The sequence below is a fragment of the Coffea arabica genome, chromosome 7c (assembly GCF_036785885.1).
Source record: "Coffea arabica cultivar ET-39 chromosome 7c, Coffea Arabica ET-39 HiFi, whole genome shotgun sequence".
NCBI classification, from domain to species: domain Eukaryota; kingdom Viridiplantae; phylum Streptophyta; class Magnoliopsida; order Gentianales; family Rubiaceae; genus Coffea; species Coffea arabica.
The window spans coordinates 20,767,917-20,783,863 of NC_092322.1; the positions used below are offsets into that span (position 1 = coordinate 20,767,917).

Below are 15,947 nucleotides of genomic sequence, written 5' to 3' on the forward strand. Positions count from 1 at the left end.
ATATATTTTTGTTTTTCAAATTGAATCTAAGAGGATAAAAAAATAATTTTTTTTGTGAAAATTTTCCTTTTTAGAAAGTTAATGTAAAAATACCTAAAAAAATTAAAATTATGAACCTCATTGATAAAAATAAGCAAAACTGAACACCATTATCATTTAATCAATGAAATAAAATAAAAAATAAAAAATAGTAATACAAATGACAAATAATAATAACGAATAATAAATAATAAGAAAATAAAAATTTGGTGTTTACAACTTGTGACGCCCCCACTTCTCCCAAGGGCGAACCCAAGGGTATCCGCGGAACGCCTGCCTATCTCTCGCAAGAACTCGAGATAAATCAATTCAAACTTAACAATATATAACAATTTATACTAGTCTAATAAGGAAAAAATCGCTTCCATAATTGAATATCCAAGTCTTGTACCACGAGTTCAAAATACATCCGTTATCCAATTCTTGCATCAGAATCCAAAAGATACATCAATTCCCAAATATATACAATAGCCAAAATGTCTAGTCAATTACAATTGAAACCCTAATACAAAAGTACATCCAAAGGGTTCCATCGAGTTTCACTCCATCCAGTCCTGTTAAGGAAAACAAATCTATGGGGTGAGCCAATAGCTCGTGAGGCCAAGAACACACATGCGAGCACGTTATTCAAGTAACAATTCCAATTTAACAAGTAGAGCAATGCAATTTCAATATATAACAATTCGAGTAAGAAAATTAAACAAAAACAATTCAAGGATATAGGAGCTTTCAGGAGCTATTTTTCACTTGTTTCGCCATGCCTCGATCCGATGCTCCCTCGTGATGACACTCCGTCATTCGAGTGGGTATTATATCCGTAGAAACTTCACTTATTACTTCCTCCAACCAACATTCCACCCTCTCGGATCCGTAACAAAACACGCACGAAAAAGGCAATACTTGTCGAGTATGCCTCACGAGATCTCAAGAGATCAAGTTTTGATTTTTGAACACGCACGAAAAGGGTGATACTCCACGAGTATGCCGAACAAGATCTCAAAAGATCAAGTTGTGTTTTGTTATTCTCTTGGTTTATCAAACTTCTCGACCAAGCCCATGCTGACTCGAGTTGCAAGATTGACTAAGAGAATTGGGCGTCCCCATAAGTCGAGGAGATTCACTCCACCCGACAACACGACACGCACGGCATACACGACACGCACGGCAACACAACATGCACACGAAAACGGGTATATTTTAGTCGACGAGATTCACTCAAATCGACTTTGAAAACCAAGTTAATGCAAGTAAAGTTCGACTAAAGGAGAGCGAGTGCGATAAAGTACACACTCGTCTCATCAAGTGATATTCACGTATATAAGCAGGAAAATCAAGTAAACACGACAAGTCATGCACTTGACACTCACCAATTCAAAAGTAATTGAGCGAGAAAATCTTTAGTTGTCCCCTCCAGGATTCTCTTCAAGACTCGCTTGAGCACCTGAAGCAATTAACAAGTATTTTTCACTCACAATCACGCATTAATCAAGAAAGGAGTTACGCTCATTTGGACTAGTCAATACCTCAAACCAAGAACCTTAGCCACTCAAAATAAAGGTTCAAAAATGAGGTTTTATTAACACAAGAAAAACTGATTTCCTTCATGAAATCAAGTTTAAAGCGACCAATTATCATCAAGAAGGAGTAACGAGTTTTCAAAATTTCATTTTCTAAGAAATCGGCAAATTTCAGATTTGCGCGTCAAATTTAGAAAAATCAGATCTTGCACTCAGTAGGTCCAAAATTAGAAAACTTGGTACCGTTGGAAACCTCTTAAAAAGTACTAAAAGTTATTAGAAGACACTTTTTCATCAATCTAAGTGGAAGGTATTCAAAAATGGGCATGAAGTTGCTGTTCCAGAACACTCAGAATTGAGCCGAGGTTGGTTTTTCGCAAACTTTGGAAATTCGGCAAACTTCATACGTTACGAGCTAGCCTCTGAAATTTGTAAATCAATTAGAGTTGAAAGTAAGGTTTATAACAGAAAAAGCGGATCAAGGATCGGAGTTTCGAGCACCGAGATACGGTGACTCAAAGTTAGGGAAAATTCAAAACTGGTGAAAATTTCCAGATTTGAGCTTCCCACTTTAGGACTTTAGTCAGGTATCGAAACGGACTTGGATTGGTACAAAATTTGGCAGTATAATACTACTATATAAAGAGTATCCTTCTACCAATTTTCATGGAAAAATACCTTCAGGAATGTAGTCAATCAAACAACCAAAGTTTCGAAAATCCCAAGACAAAACTGCCTTGAGCCCTTTCATTTTCCATTCCAAACATTTGGTTAAGGAAAATCCTCCAAATATGGTTCAGTAGTATAGGCAAAGCCTAATGAACATTCATGGTACATTTGGTAGGTGTTTAGCACCAAAATGTTCAGTTAGCAAGTTTATACCAAGCCTTGCATCAAATCTGTCCAAAAGTCAGGGTTTTCAAGAGCAGGGTAGGCTCTGTATTTTGATCACAAGTCACTCACATTAACTCAGAATTGGGCATGGTTTATAGCGTTGGAAAACACATTCATAGAGATATAAGTTCACAGAAGAAATCATTTTGAAATTCGGCATACAACTAGCTCGAAATCGAGCTTCAAATCACAGCTTCTGTATTTCATTCCAGCAGAACAGAGAAACAGAACAGCTGAATTCAGAAGAGTGGTGCGGCTCACACACATGAAACCAAAATGTACATTTTATACCGTTAGAAAGTTAGGAATGTCTAGTTTCAAATGCCGCTGACGGCACTTGATTTCGACGTCGGAGAACGGAGTTATGGATGAAATACGAACACTGGTCTGAGCATTACGGAATCAGTTTCCAGATTACTAGCTTTGGGAAATAAATTCATTTAACCAGCCAAAAGTCAGTATTTTTCAATGAAAATTTTTATACAACTACTACAACATGTAAACAACACAATCAAGCCATTAAATCCTCAAATTTTTGCATTAAAGTGGCCGAACAAAGCAGGGGCAAAATGGTCAGATTTGGCCTTTGCACCCATCATGAGCTTCCATCAATTTTCCACCAATAATCCACTAGTTTAAACACTAATACAACATTACAAACATCATCAAGCATAAGATCAGCTTCCAAGACAAAGGTGGGAGTTCATAGAGCCCACCCATTTCATTTTACACCATAACCAAGTCATCCACATGAATATCCAAGCCTACAAGTGTAAATCAACTCTTATAAACCAAGTTTAGAGTGTCAGATCACTATATACCTCCTTCGTGTGCTTAAGACCAGAATTTCGGCCCTCCTTGAAGCTCCAAGAAACCGTGAAAGCTCCTCCCTTTTGAAGCTCAAAGTGGTGCCCAAGTGTAGAGCTAAGTGTATGTGAAGTTTGGTGTGAATCTATGAAGGTTTGGTGCAAGAATTTGGAGATGGAGAAATTGAGAAGTCTTGGGTTGTTTTTGCAGCTTGATGGCCGGCTGATGAGAGCAGAAAAAGATGAGCAATTGCTGATGATAAGCTTCCGTGAGAAGCTTTAAGATTTGGTCAAAGTTTGTTTCAAAAGTCAACTAGGAATAGTGCGTGTACGCGCGCGTTTTGTGCTCGATTCCTCTCGAGTTTATTTCACTAGTGCACTAAACCTCTAATGCACTTATATTTATATAAATATTATTCACTCTTAATTGTCCCAAAATAAAGGTCTAAAGTCCCTCAATTAAACGCGCGCGTGAAAACGCGTATTTTCAATTTAGGCGCGATAAAGTGAAACCTTCGAAGAATTCTTATAACGATCGTACCACTAACTATCACTTGAGTACTTAAACCTAAATTTACCTATTTTAAGAATATTGTACATGTCTCTAATTTTTCGAGTTTAATGTACTCTTAATTGGCTAAAATTTCTCAAACACGTTTTCACTATTTTCATTAATCGAGATTCCAAAAATTAATTTTTTGAAACGAGTCACTTTAAAAACATAATGAACCCATAGTTCCATGTATTTAAATCTAATAAGGTTAGAAAATAATATTCGAGGCAATTGGCTAAATAAATAATTAAATGAGCTTGAAATAAGAATTTAAATAAGAAAATTTTGCGAGTCCTCACATCCTCTCCCCCTTAAGAGAATTTCGTTCTCGAAATTCACACTTAGGATAACAGTCATACCCCTTAATAGTCACACTTATCAGGTCAAACAATAACTTACACTCTGCAACCCATTTTTCACAATTTCTACTCACCCAATTAGTAGTCAAACTTTGATTCTATCTCATGAATCTAGGGTTTTGTAAAAGTGTGCGTCGTACTATGGTCACTTAGAACCTTAATTAAACAATAGGAAACAAAAATCATACCTTCAATGACCTTAGCGGGATTGAAAACCTGTTGATAGCCTAATGCATAAACCCTAGCTGGTGTTTTAGATCGACTTCCTCCAGCACTAGACTGCTTTGCGGTTGACTTTTCAAGCCTTTGAGTACTACCTCCTTCATTTGGTATAATCGGACAGTTCGCGATCTGATGTTCAGTGCTGCCACAATACAAACACTTTCCTGATTTCTTCCAGCACTCATTCTCTGTATGGTTAGGCTTGCGACAATAACCACAAATAACTTGAGGAGCCACAGGCTGACCACTTGGAGTTGTCTCTCTTGGTTGATCCCGTCCATTGTGGCCTCCTTTTGATTGAGTCCTTTTTTTTGTGTATTAGATGTCTCCACTCCTCCCATTACTTTTTCCTTTTTAGAAGGTGGGGCACCCTTATCTGCTTGTCCAAGAGGATGACTAGAAGTGCCCCTTTTCTTGGCATGAAAATCCTTAACTTGCAGCCTTGCACTTTCGAGTCTCTGCGCCTTCTCTAGGGCTTCAGTGAAAGTAGAGATTTGGGCCGCTGTAACCCCTCTTGAATCTCCATGTTAAGTCTTTGTACAAATTGCCTTATCCTTCTCCTCTCAGTGGCTACCAATTCTGGGGCGTATCTAGAAAGTTTAGTAAATTTTCCTTCATACTCGGCCACACTAGATGCCCCCTGCTTCACTTTTATGAATTCGTCCTCCCGTTTCTCTTGAACCAAGGGCGGAAGAAACTTCTCATTAAATTCTCCTAAAGGGTTTTCCCAGGTCCAAGGGTTTGCGCTCTTTCTCATTTTCCCCTTATCATATCCCACCAAGCACGTGCTGCACTCTCAAACTGAAAGACAGCAAAAGTCACTCGTCTCTCCTCCGCATAATCTAGGGCAGCAAAAATGTTAGTCATTCTTTCTAGCCAATTCTCCGCTACCTCGGGATCAGACTCACCAATGAACTTAGGCGGGTTGAATTTAAGGAACCTCTCCAAGGCTCTATCTTCCCCTCCATCCTGGCCCCCGGGTTGGTTAAGTGGCCCTGGTCCCTGTCTCTCAGCTAATCGTTCTAGGATATCAGTCATCCTATTAATGGCAGTAGCCATTTGGTTAACCTCTATATTTTCTTGTCCTTGGATCGGTCTAGTTGCCGATCTTTGTTCATCCCCTTGAGGTTGGGTTCGTCCAATCCCTCGCCCACGGCCTCGATTACAGTTTCAACCCGTTCTTAGCCCTTCCATAACCTAAGTATGCCTAGTGCAAGAAATAAATCAATTACGCGAGAAAATACTTGAAACAAGGACCAATTGCGAAAACATTGAAAATAATAATAATTTATATTCATTAACATGTCAAATCCATACAATTAGCAAATCAGGGAAAAATCACAAAAATATAGCACACAGGTGCCACAAAAGTACTTTTAGTCACAGAAAACTAAAGTCAAACAAGTGTCCCAAAAGTAGGCCATACAGTCATGCAAAATACAATGGTCTCAGCACTTAGCATCACCCCTGACAATTCTAACTACATCAGTCAAAAGGGTCTAGTTTTTTTTGCTCGTTCATTTCCCATAATGGAGATCTCAAGTCCAATACAAGAATCCTCCGGACTCTGACCTTTGCCATCAGAACTTATCTCAAAACCACTTATGATTTTTATTCACATTATAATACACGAGACTATATCCTTTTCGAAGTCACAAGTATTCTCTCGGGAAAAGTATTTAGTACTCAAGTACAAGAATCCAGAACTAAGAGAATTTACAACTCAAGCCGTACGCTCCCAAGTGCAAATTAACAAAGTTTAAGATCCCTACCTGACGTACATATCTATCTACCTCAAATAGCATGATAAAGGTTTTACACTTACCACTTTCATAGTTCACAACTTACGCACAAGAAGAGTACTTAGTCCTTTATACATATTCACATAATTGGGACCATATCACGTCTTGGTGCAAACTCATTCCGTGCAGAGACCACGCGAAGTTACTCTGATTTTTTTTCCTACAAGTAGTCACTTAACTTTCAAACCAGTCCCACAGTCCGGTATCCTAAACTTTTAAGCCTAGGATACACTACAAAAATCTAAAGCCTAAACTCTGATACCAACTGTGACGCCCCCACTTCTCCCAAAGGCGAACCCAAGGGTATCCGAGGAACGCCTACCTAGCTCTCGCCAAGACTCGAGACAAATCAATTCAAACTTAACAATATATAACAATTTATACCAGTCTAATACGAAAAAAATCACTTCCATAATCGAATATCCAAGTCTTGTACCACGAGTTCAAAATACATCCATTATCCAATTCTTACATCAGGATCCAAAAGATACATCAATTTCCAAATATATACAATAGCCAAAATGTCTAGTCAATTACAATTGAAACCCTAATACAAAAGTACATCCAAAGGGTTCCATCGAGTTTCACTCCATCCATTCCTGTTAAGGAAAACAAATCTACGGGGCGAGCCAATAGCTCGTGAGGCCAAGAACACACATGCGAGCACGTTATTCAAGTAACAATCCCAATTTAACAAGTAGAGCAATGCAATTTCAATATGTAACAATTCGAACGAGAAAATTAAACAAAAACAATTCAAGGATATAGGAGCTCTCAGGAGCTATTTTCCACTTGCTTCGCCATGGCTCGATCCGATACCCCCTCGTGATGATACTCCGTCATCCGGGTGGGTATTATATCCGTAGAAATTTCACTTATTACTTCCTCTGACCAACATTCCACCCTCTCGGATCCGTAACCAAACACGCATGAAAAAGGCAATACTCGTCGAGTATGCCTCACGAGATCTCAAGAGATCAAGTTTTGATTTTTGAACACGCACGAAAAGGGTGATACTCCACGAGTATGCCGAACAAGATCTCAAAAGATCAAGTTGTGTTTTGTTATTATCTTGGTTTATCAATCTTCTCGACCAAGCTCATGTTGACGCGAGTTGCAAGATTGGCTAAGAGAATTAGGCGTCCCCATAAGTCGAGGAGATTCACTCCACCCGACAACACGACACGCACGGCAACACGACATGCACACTAAAACGGGTATATTTTAGTCGACGAGATTCACTCAAATCGACTTTGAAAACCAAGTTAATTCAAGTAAAGTTCGAGTAAAGGAGAGCGAGTGCGATAAAGTACACACTCGTCTCATCAAGTGATATTCACGTATATAAGCAGGAAAATCAAGTAAACACGACAAGTCATGCACTTGACACTCACCAATTCAAAAGTAATTGAGCGAGAAAATCTTTAGTTGTCCCCTCCGGGATTCTCTTCAAGACTCGCTTGAGCACTTGAAGCAATTAACAAGTATTTTTCACTCACAATCACGTATTAATCAAGAAAGGAGTTACGCTCATTTGGACTAGTCAATACCTCAAACCAAGAACCTTAGCCACTCAAAATAAAGGTTCAAAAGTGAGGTTTTATTAACACAAGAAAAATTGATTTCCTTCATGAAATCAAGTTTAAAGCGACCAATTATCATCAAGAAGGAGTAACGAGTTTTCAAAATTTCATTTTCTAAGAAATCTGCAAATTTCAGCTTTGCGCGTCAAATTTAGAAAAATCAGATCTTGCACTCAGTAGGTCCAAAATTAGAAAACTTGGTACCGTTGGAACCCTCTTAGAAAGTACTAAATGTTCTTAGAAGACACTTTTCCATGAATCTAAGTGGAAGGTATTCAAAAATGGGCATGAAGTTGCTGTTCCAGAACACTCAGAATTGAGCCGGGGTTGGTTTTTTGCTAACTTTGGAAATTCGGAAAACTTCACACGTTACGAGCTAGCCTCTAAAATTTGTAACTCAATTAGAGTTTCAAGTAAGGTTTATAACAGAAAAAGCGGATCAAGGATCGGAGTTTCGAGCACTGAGATACGGTGACTCAAAGTTTGGGAAATTCAAAACTGGTGAAAATTTCCAGATTTGAGCTTCCAACTTTCGGACTTTAGTCAGGTATCGAAACGGACTTGGATTGATACAAAATTTGGCAGTATAATACTCCTATATAAAGAGTATCTCTCTACCAATTTTCATGGAAAAATACCTTCGGAAAGGTAGTCAATCAAACAACCAAAGTTTCGAAAATCCCTAGACAAAACTGCCTTGAGCCCTTTCATTTTCCATTCCAAACATTTGGTTAAGGAAAATCCTCCAAATATGGTTCAGTAGTGTAGGCAAAGCCTAATTAACATTCATGGTATATTTGGTAGGTGTTTAGCACCAAAATATTCAGTTAGCAAGTCTATACCAAGCCTTGTATCAAATCTATCCAAAAGTTAGGGTTTTCAAGAGTAGGGCAGGCTCTGTATTTTGATCACAAGTCACTCAAATTAACTCAGAATTGGGCATGGTTTATAGCGTTGGAAAAAAAATTTATAGAGCTATAAGTTCACAGAAGAAATCATTTTGAAATTCGGCATACAACTAGCTCGAAATCGAGCTTCAAATCACAGCTTCTGTATTTCATTCCAGCAGAACAGAGAAACAGAACAGCTGAATTCAGAAGAGTGGTGCGGCTCACACACATGAAACCAAAATGTACATTTTATACCGTTAGAAAGGTAGGAATGTCTAGTTTCAAATGCCGCTGACGGCACTTGATTTCGACATCGGAGAACGGAGTTATGGATGAAATACGAACACTGGTCTGAGCATTATGGAATCAGTTTCCAGATTACTAGCTTTGGGAAATAAATTCATTTGACCAGCCAAAAGTCAGTATTTTTCAATGAACATTTTTATACAACTACTACAACAAGCAAACAACACAATCAAGCCATTAAATCCTCAAATTTTTTGCATTAATGTGGTTGAACAAAGCAGGGGCAAAATGGTCAAATTTGGCCTTTGCACCCATCATGAGCTTCTATCAATTTTCCACCAATAATCCACTAGTTTAAACACTAATACAACATTATAAACATCATCAAGTATAAGATCAGCTTTCAAGACAAAGGTGGGAGTTCATAGAGCCCACCCATTTCATTTTACACCATAACCAAGTCATCCACATGAATATCCAAGCCTACAAGTGTAAATCAACTCTTATAAACCAAGTTTAGAGTGTTAGATCACTATATACCTCTTTGGTGTGCTTAAGACCAAAATTTCGGCCCCCCTTGAAGCTCCAAGAAACCGTGAAAGCTCCTCCCTTTTGAAGCTCAAAGTGGTGCCCAAGTGTAGAGCTAAGTGTATGTGAAGTTTGGTATGAATCTATGAAGGTTTGGTGCAAGAATTTGGAGATGGAGAAATTGAGAAGTCTTGGGTTGTTTTTGCAGCTTGATGGCCGGCTGATGAGAGCAGAAAAAGAAGAGCAATTGCTGATGATAAGCTTCTGTGAGAAGCTTTAAGATTTGGCCAAAGTTTGTTTCAAAAGTCAACTAGGAATAGTGCGCGTACGCGCACGTTTTGTGCTCGATTCCTCTCGAGTTTATTTCACTAGTGCACTAAACCTCTAATGCACTTATATTCATATAAATATTATTCACTCTTAATTGTCCCAAAATAAAGGTCTAAAGTCCCTCAATTAAACGCGCGCGTGAAAACGCGTATTTCCAATTTAGGCGCGATAAAGTGAAACCTTCGAGAAATTCTTATAACGATCGTATCACTAACTATCACTTGAGTACTTAAACCTAAATTTATCTATTTTAAGAACATTGTACATGTCTCCAATTTTCTGAGTTTAATGTACTCTTAATTGGCTAAAATTTCTCAAACACGTTTTCACTATTTTCATTAATTGAGTTTTCAAAAATTAATTTTTTGAAACGAGTCACTTTAAAAACATAATGAACCCATAATTCCATGTATTTAAGTCTATTAAGGTTGGAAAATAATATTCGAGGCAATTGGCCAAATAAATAATTAAATGAACTCGAAATAAGAATTTAAATAAGAAAATTTTGCGAGTCCTCACACAACTTGCCCCTCTTTGTCTGAGTTTGGAAAAGACTCGAGACAAAGACGTAGATACCAAATACTTACTTTTCGTTATTCTACCATGAAACACGTAAACATAAAACGGTTAGCAGGATAAAATCCGATCCTGTCGAGGTTGGCGGGATAAAATTCGGTCCTAACGAGATATAAACGGTCAGCGGGATAAAATCCGGTCCTACTGAGGTTGGCGGGATGAGACCCGGTCCCAACGTGATATAAATGGTCAGCGGGATAAAATCCGGTCATGCCGAGATTGGTGGGATAAAATCCGATCCCAACGAAAATAGGAAGACACATTAGTGGAATGAACCTGATGCTAACAGTGATAGAAAAACACATTAGTGAGATAAACTTGATGCTAATGGTGGTAGAAAAAACACGTTATTGAGATAAACTCGATACTAACGGTTATAGAAAACACGTTAGTGGGTTGGACCCGATACTAACGGTGAAAGAAAAACGACACACGTTAGTAGGTAAAACTCGTTGCTAACGGTGAAAGAAAAAACACGTTAGTGAAATAAACTTGATGTTAACGGTTATAGAAGACACGTTAGTGGGTTGAACCCGATGCTAACGGTAGAAGAAAAAATGACACACGCTACTGAATAAACTCAATGCTAACGGTGAAAGAAAAAACACGTTAGTGAGATCAACTCGATACTAACGGTTATAGAAAACACGTTAGTGGGTTGGACTCGATGTTAACGTTGAAAGAAAAACGGCACACGTTAGTGAGTAAAACTCGATGCTAACGGTGAAAAGAAAAAACACGTTAGTGAGATAAATTCGATACTAACGGTTATAGAAGACACATTAGTGGGTTGGATCCGATGCTAACGGTAAAAGAAAAAATGGCACACGTTAATGAGTAAAATCGATGCTAACGGTGAAAGAAAAAATACATTAGTGAGATAAATTCGATACTAACGATTATAGCAGACACGTTAGTGGGTTGGACCCGATGGTAACGGTGAAAGAAAAACGGCACACGTTAGTGAGTAAAATTCAATGCTAATGGTGAAAAGAAAAAACACGTTAGTGAGATAAATTCGATGCTGACGGTTATAGACGACACGTTAGTGGGATGGACCCAATACTAATGGTAAAAGAAAAATGGCACACGTTAGTGAGTAAAATTCGATGCTAACGGTGAAAAGAAAAAACACGTTAGTGAGATAAATTCGATACTAACGATTATAGAAGACACGTTAGTGGATTGAACCTGATGCTAATGGTAAAAAAAAAAAATAGCTCACCTTAGTGAGTAAAACTCGATGCTAACTATGAAAGAAAAAATACGTTACAATGGTCAGTAGGATGCAACCCAAGCCTGCCGAGACTGATAAAACCCAACAAGATAAAACGGTCAGTGGGATACAACCCAAGTCTGCCGAAATTCCAACTCCAATATGATAAAACGGTCAGTAGGATACAACCTAAGTCTGCCGAAATTCCAACTCGAATATGATAAAACCAACATGATAAACGGTTTTAAGATAACTTTTGAAATCGCAATATTCAAAACTTGCCCTAGTATAGGGCCCTTTTTCTTCTTTCTTCTTTTTTCTTTTTCTTCTTTTTTTCGCTATCGACCTTCCAACTCACTAGATTCTGACTTACATTCCTTCATCGGTTTTAGTCATGAATACCTGCACAGGGGGCTTACCATAGTACAACATACACTTAAATTTCTTATTTTATTTTAAAAATTGATGCAACTACTACTCATGAAAAAAGCAGCGTGATTGATTCGAAAGTATATTACTTGACTCTTGGACGAAATCCTTAAATGTATTACAAAAATTTGCCCCAGTGTAGGCCTATTTTGCGAAATCTCATAAATAAAAATTTGCCCCAGTGTAGGCTCATTTGGTTTCAAAAATTTTATTCGGATGACTCTCCATTTATTTGAACAAAGTAAAAAACTGTGTTTCCTAAAATTTAGGAAATAATCTCATACTAACATATAATGTGTAGAAATTTAAACGTCTTGCTTATACAGAAAATTTCATGATGAATCTCTCAAAATAATACCAAATTACAAAAGATTTCTTCCTCACTTTTGCATCGATGCTTAGGGTAATAGGTCACAATTTCTTGTTAGCTCATCTTTCAGGACTAATTAAGTGATGTTATTTCTGATTTTGAGCTGGTTAATGGAAATGAGAGGTTAGAATCTATTTTATTCTTGTGCCCAAATTGTATGTAACCCATTCAATATTATATCTTAGTGAAAGCAAATAGTCTGTCACTCTTATTTTTTAAGAAAACTTAGTCAACATATAAGTTTTATAAGCTTGTAACATATGGGTAGAAATGATAGCTAAACATGTGGGAACAGGTTATAACCTTATGATCACGAATGATTGATGGATTCCTTAGAAGCATGATCCTTACTTCGAGTTGTCATGAAAGATAAGTCAGCAATGGTTTTTATGAGCTTGTAATGCAGCTTGAAAACGATAGTTAAAAAAATAAGATTTTCAAGGACATTGCACCGAAGATCGCATTTTTTTCCAAAATTGCCCCCATTTTGGACTCAAAGATCTTGGACTTTATTTGACTTTTATCATCACTCAACAGGGACTTCAGCATCGAATCTTTTTGCATTTTTCTTTGCATTTACTTTTCTTGCTTTGCTTTTTTTTCTTTTTTGAAAGGCGTCCTTGCGGGTTTTCAAATGATAAGCAGTGTCAATCTCACACCTAATCAATTCAAAAATACATCTAAAAAATTTCCTGGCATCAGTATATGAACACCACTTGCCAATTAATTAGAAAATTTCTTGACAAAAATATTGCAAAGAACAGAAGTCAGGACTTTCGGTTTTTGTAATGGAGTCTGGTAGGGTGCTTAGAAAAGTTAAGGCTTGAAAGCGGATTTCAAAAGTGGTTTAAATGATCTACGATCGCATTGTTGCGCCAACCCTATTTTAGGGTTAAATCAAAACTTGCCCCAATTTATTCTCAACTGACTCTTTCATTTTTTTTCTTTCGGCCTTCTGCCATTCCTTTGAAATTTTTAAAATTTGCCCCAGTTTATGTTTAATCGAGGTTCTCTTTTCTTTCATTTCCTTTCTTTTAACCTTCTGTCATTCCTTTGAACTTTTCAAAATTTACCCCAGTGTGAGATTTGCGATTCTTAGGAGTTGTCAAACGAAATGATCATTCTGAAGGTTCAAAAGGGGTAACTAGGGATAGAATGTTTGATTGAAAAAGAAAAGAGACCGACTTTTTATTCCGTTCCTTATATTAATTCTGAAAGGAAACTTTCATTAATGTGAAATTTCTTGCATGTATCTGAATTAATTGACCGAGGAAGCCTTCTGTTCATTCATATCTGTGAAACATAAGTGATCTGCCGGACAAAACTCTTCCTTTTTCTTTTTTCTTTCAAAATTGAACCCCAGATATTAATGGTAGAATCAAATTTCCCCAATTTGCAATTCCCTCTCTTCTTTTTAATTTTAGCATTTATGCTTTTTCTTTTCTTTTTTTTTTTTGCAAAATTCTCTAATCTCCTTTTTCGATGTGGGGTGCGATCATAAGTGCTTTTGAAAAGAACCATCCATTTTAGCTCAAATGAGGATGTAAAGGATAAATAGTGTTTAGATTGTAGAAACGATGGCCAAAATATCATTTTTATGCCTCATGACAACCAAAATAAATAATAGCTTATTGAGAATTTATTCCTTTTTGATATTTGAAAATTTTTTCAATGTAGGGTAGTGATCATTAAGACTCTTATTTGAAATGAAATTATTCTTTTAAAGACTCAAATGGGAGAGCAAATGATGAAATTTGTATAGATAGAGAAACGAATGTTTAAAGTATCATTCCAAATTTTCAAAACAAATAAAAATAATATACATTTTTTCTTTCACTTAGATGTGGATTGAATCTGGTTAGACACAGTGGGCATTTTTTTAAGCAAAGATTGCCACAATTTGCAGTTTATCAATCAATATGACTGATTTTTTGGAGGGGTTAATAGAAGTGGGCAAAATATGAATTGTAGAGTGAAGGAGAAAAAGATATCGCATTGGGTCTTTTGAGACAGACCAATCATGTACCTATTGCATGTACCCCACTTGTCTAACATGCATGCTTCCACCTATCCACACATTTTCCTTTTCTTTTATTATATCATTTTTTTTCAAAAATCAATTTAGGTAAACAAAGTTAAAACAAATTGAAAATTTTGAAATGTCAATTATATATTTTTGTTTTTCAAATTGAATCTAAGGGGAAAAAAACAAATTTTTTTGTGGAAATTTTCCATTTTTAGAAATTTAATGTAAAAATACCTAAAAAAATTAAAATTATGAACCTAATTTATAAAAATAAACAAAAATGAACACTATTATCATTTAATCAATTAAATAAAAAAAATAATACAAATGGCAAATAATAATAATAATGAATAATAAATAATAACAAAATAAAAATAAAAATAAAAATTTGGTGTCTACATGTGCCTCAGTCAAACACTTTTTCCAATCAAAATTCGCACTTATTGAACTTAGCAAAAGTTGATGCTATGAGGGTTTGCAAGGCTATTCTCAAGTATCTTTCATGATCTCTTCGAACCTTAGACTACACCAATATGTTGTCTATGAATATCGCCACAAATTGGTCCAGATACTACTTAAAGATCCGACATATTAAGTCCATAAATGCTGCTTGCGCATTAGTTAATCCAAAAGGCCTAACTGCAAATTCAAGGTGCCCATATCTCAAATTGAAAGCGGTTTTAGGCACATCCATTTCTAGAATCCTCAACTAGTAATAGCCCTGCCTCAAATCTAACTTGAAAATACCTTGACCCTTTGCAACTGAATAAAATAATTCATCTATGTGAGGCAAAGGATATTTGTTCTTAATGGTCACATCGTTCAAGTCTCGATAGTCTATGCATAGCCTCAAGTTTCCATCTTTCTTCTTAACAAAGAGCACTGGAGCTCCCTACTGTGAGTCACTGTCTCTAGTAAAGCTTTTTACTACTAAATCTTGCAACTGCAACTTCAATTCTTTTAACTCAATTGGAGCCTTCCTGTAAGGCATGTTAGAGATAGGTGCCGTTTTCGAAACTATATCAATCTTAAACATTATTTCTCCTTCAGGAGGTAATGTCTCTAATTCTTCGGGAAAGACATCGAAAAATTTCTTCACTACTGGCACGTTTTCCAACTTCACCTTATCTCTAGGTGTATTCATAAGAAAGGCTAGATATCCTTTAACCCCCCTACTCAACAATTTCCTAACTCGAATCCCTGAAATTAGAGCAGACGATGCTAATCTACCCCTCACATCTAACTTCAAAGTTGCTCTTCCCGGAATGCGCAATTCTACTAATTTCATTTTATAATCCAGTTGAGCATCCATCCCAAGTATCACATCATAACCCTTAATTGTTAGACTCATTAAATCTATCAACAATTTCCTCTCACCAACCCAAATCTTACAATTTCTATAAACCTTACTAACAATTAGGCACTAGTCCCCCGTAAGAGTCTTAACTTCCAAATCAAACGATAAGAAATCACACTTTACCTCTATACCATTCATGAAATTAGGATCTATGAATAGATTGCCCTGAGATCAATAAAAACCCTAGCCAGATGCTCAATGGCA

General features: G+C 36.7%; 1 protein-coding gene across 1 annotated transcript; it reads right to left on the reverse strand.

The window, feature by feature from the left end:
- Positions 1–15,278: 15,278 nt before the first annotated feature.
- Positions 15,279–15,737, reverse strand: LOC140010594 (uncharacterized). Its single transcript, XM_072057893.1, has one exon. The coding sequence runs from the start codon at positions 15,735–15,737 to the stop codon at positions 15,279–15,281; it is 459 nt and encodes a 152-aa protein (XP_071913994.1).
- Positions 15,738–15,947: the final 210 nt, after the last annotated feature.

What these genes read in the sequence shown, in the direction of transcription:
- LOC140010594 (XM_072057893.1), bottom strand. Translation starts at nt 15,737, where the DNA reads ATGAGTCTAACAATTAAGGGTTATGATGTGATACTTGGGATGGATGCT.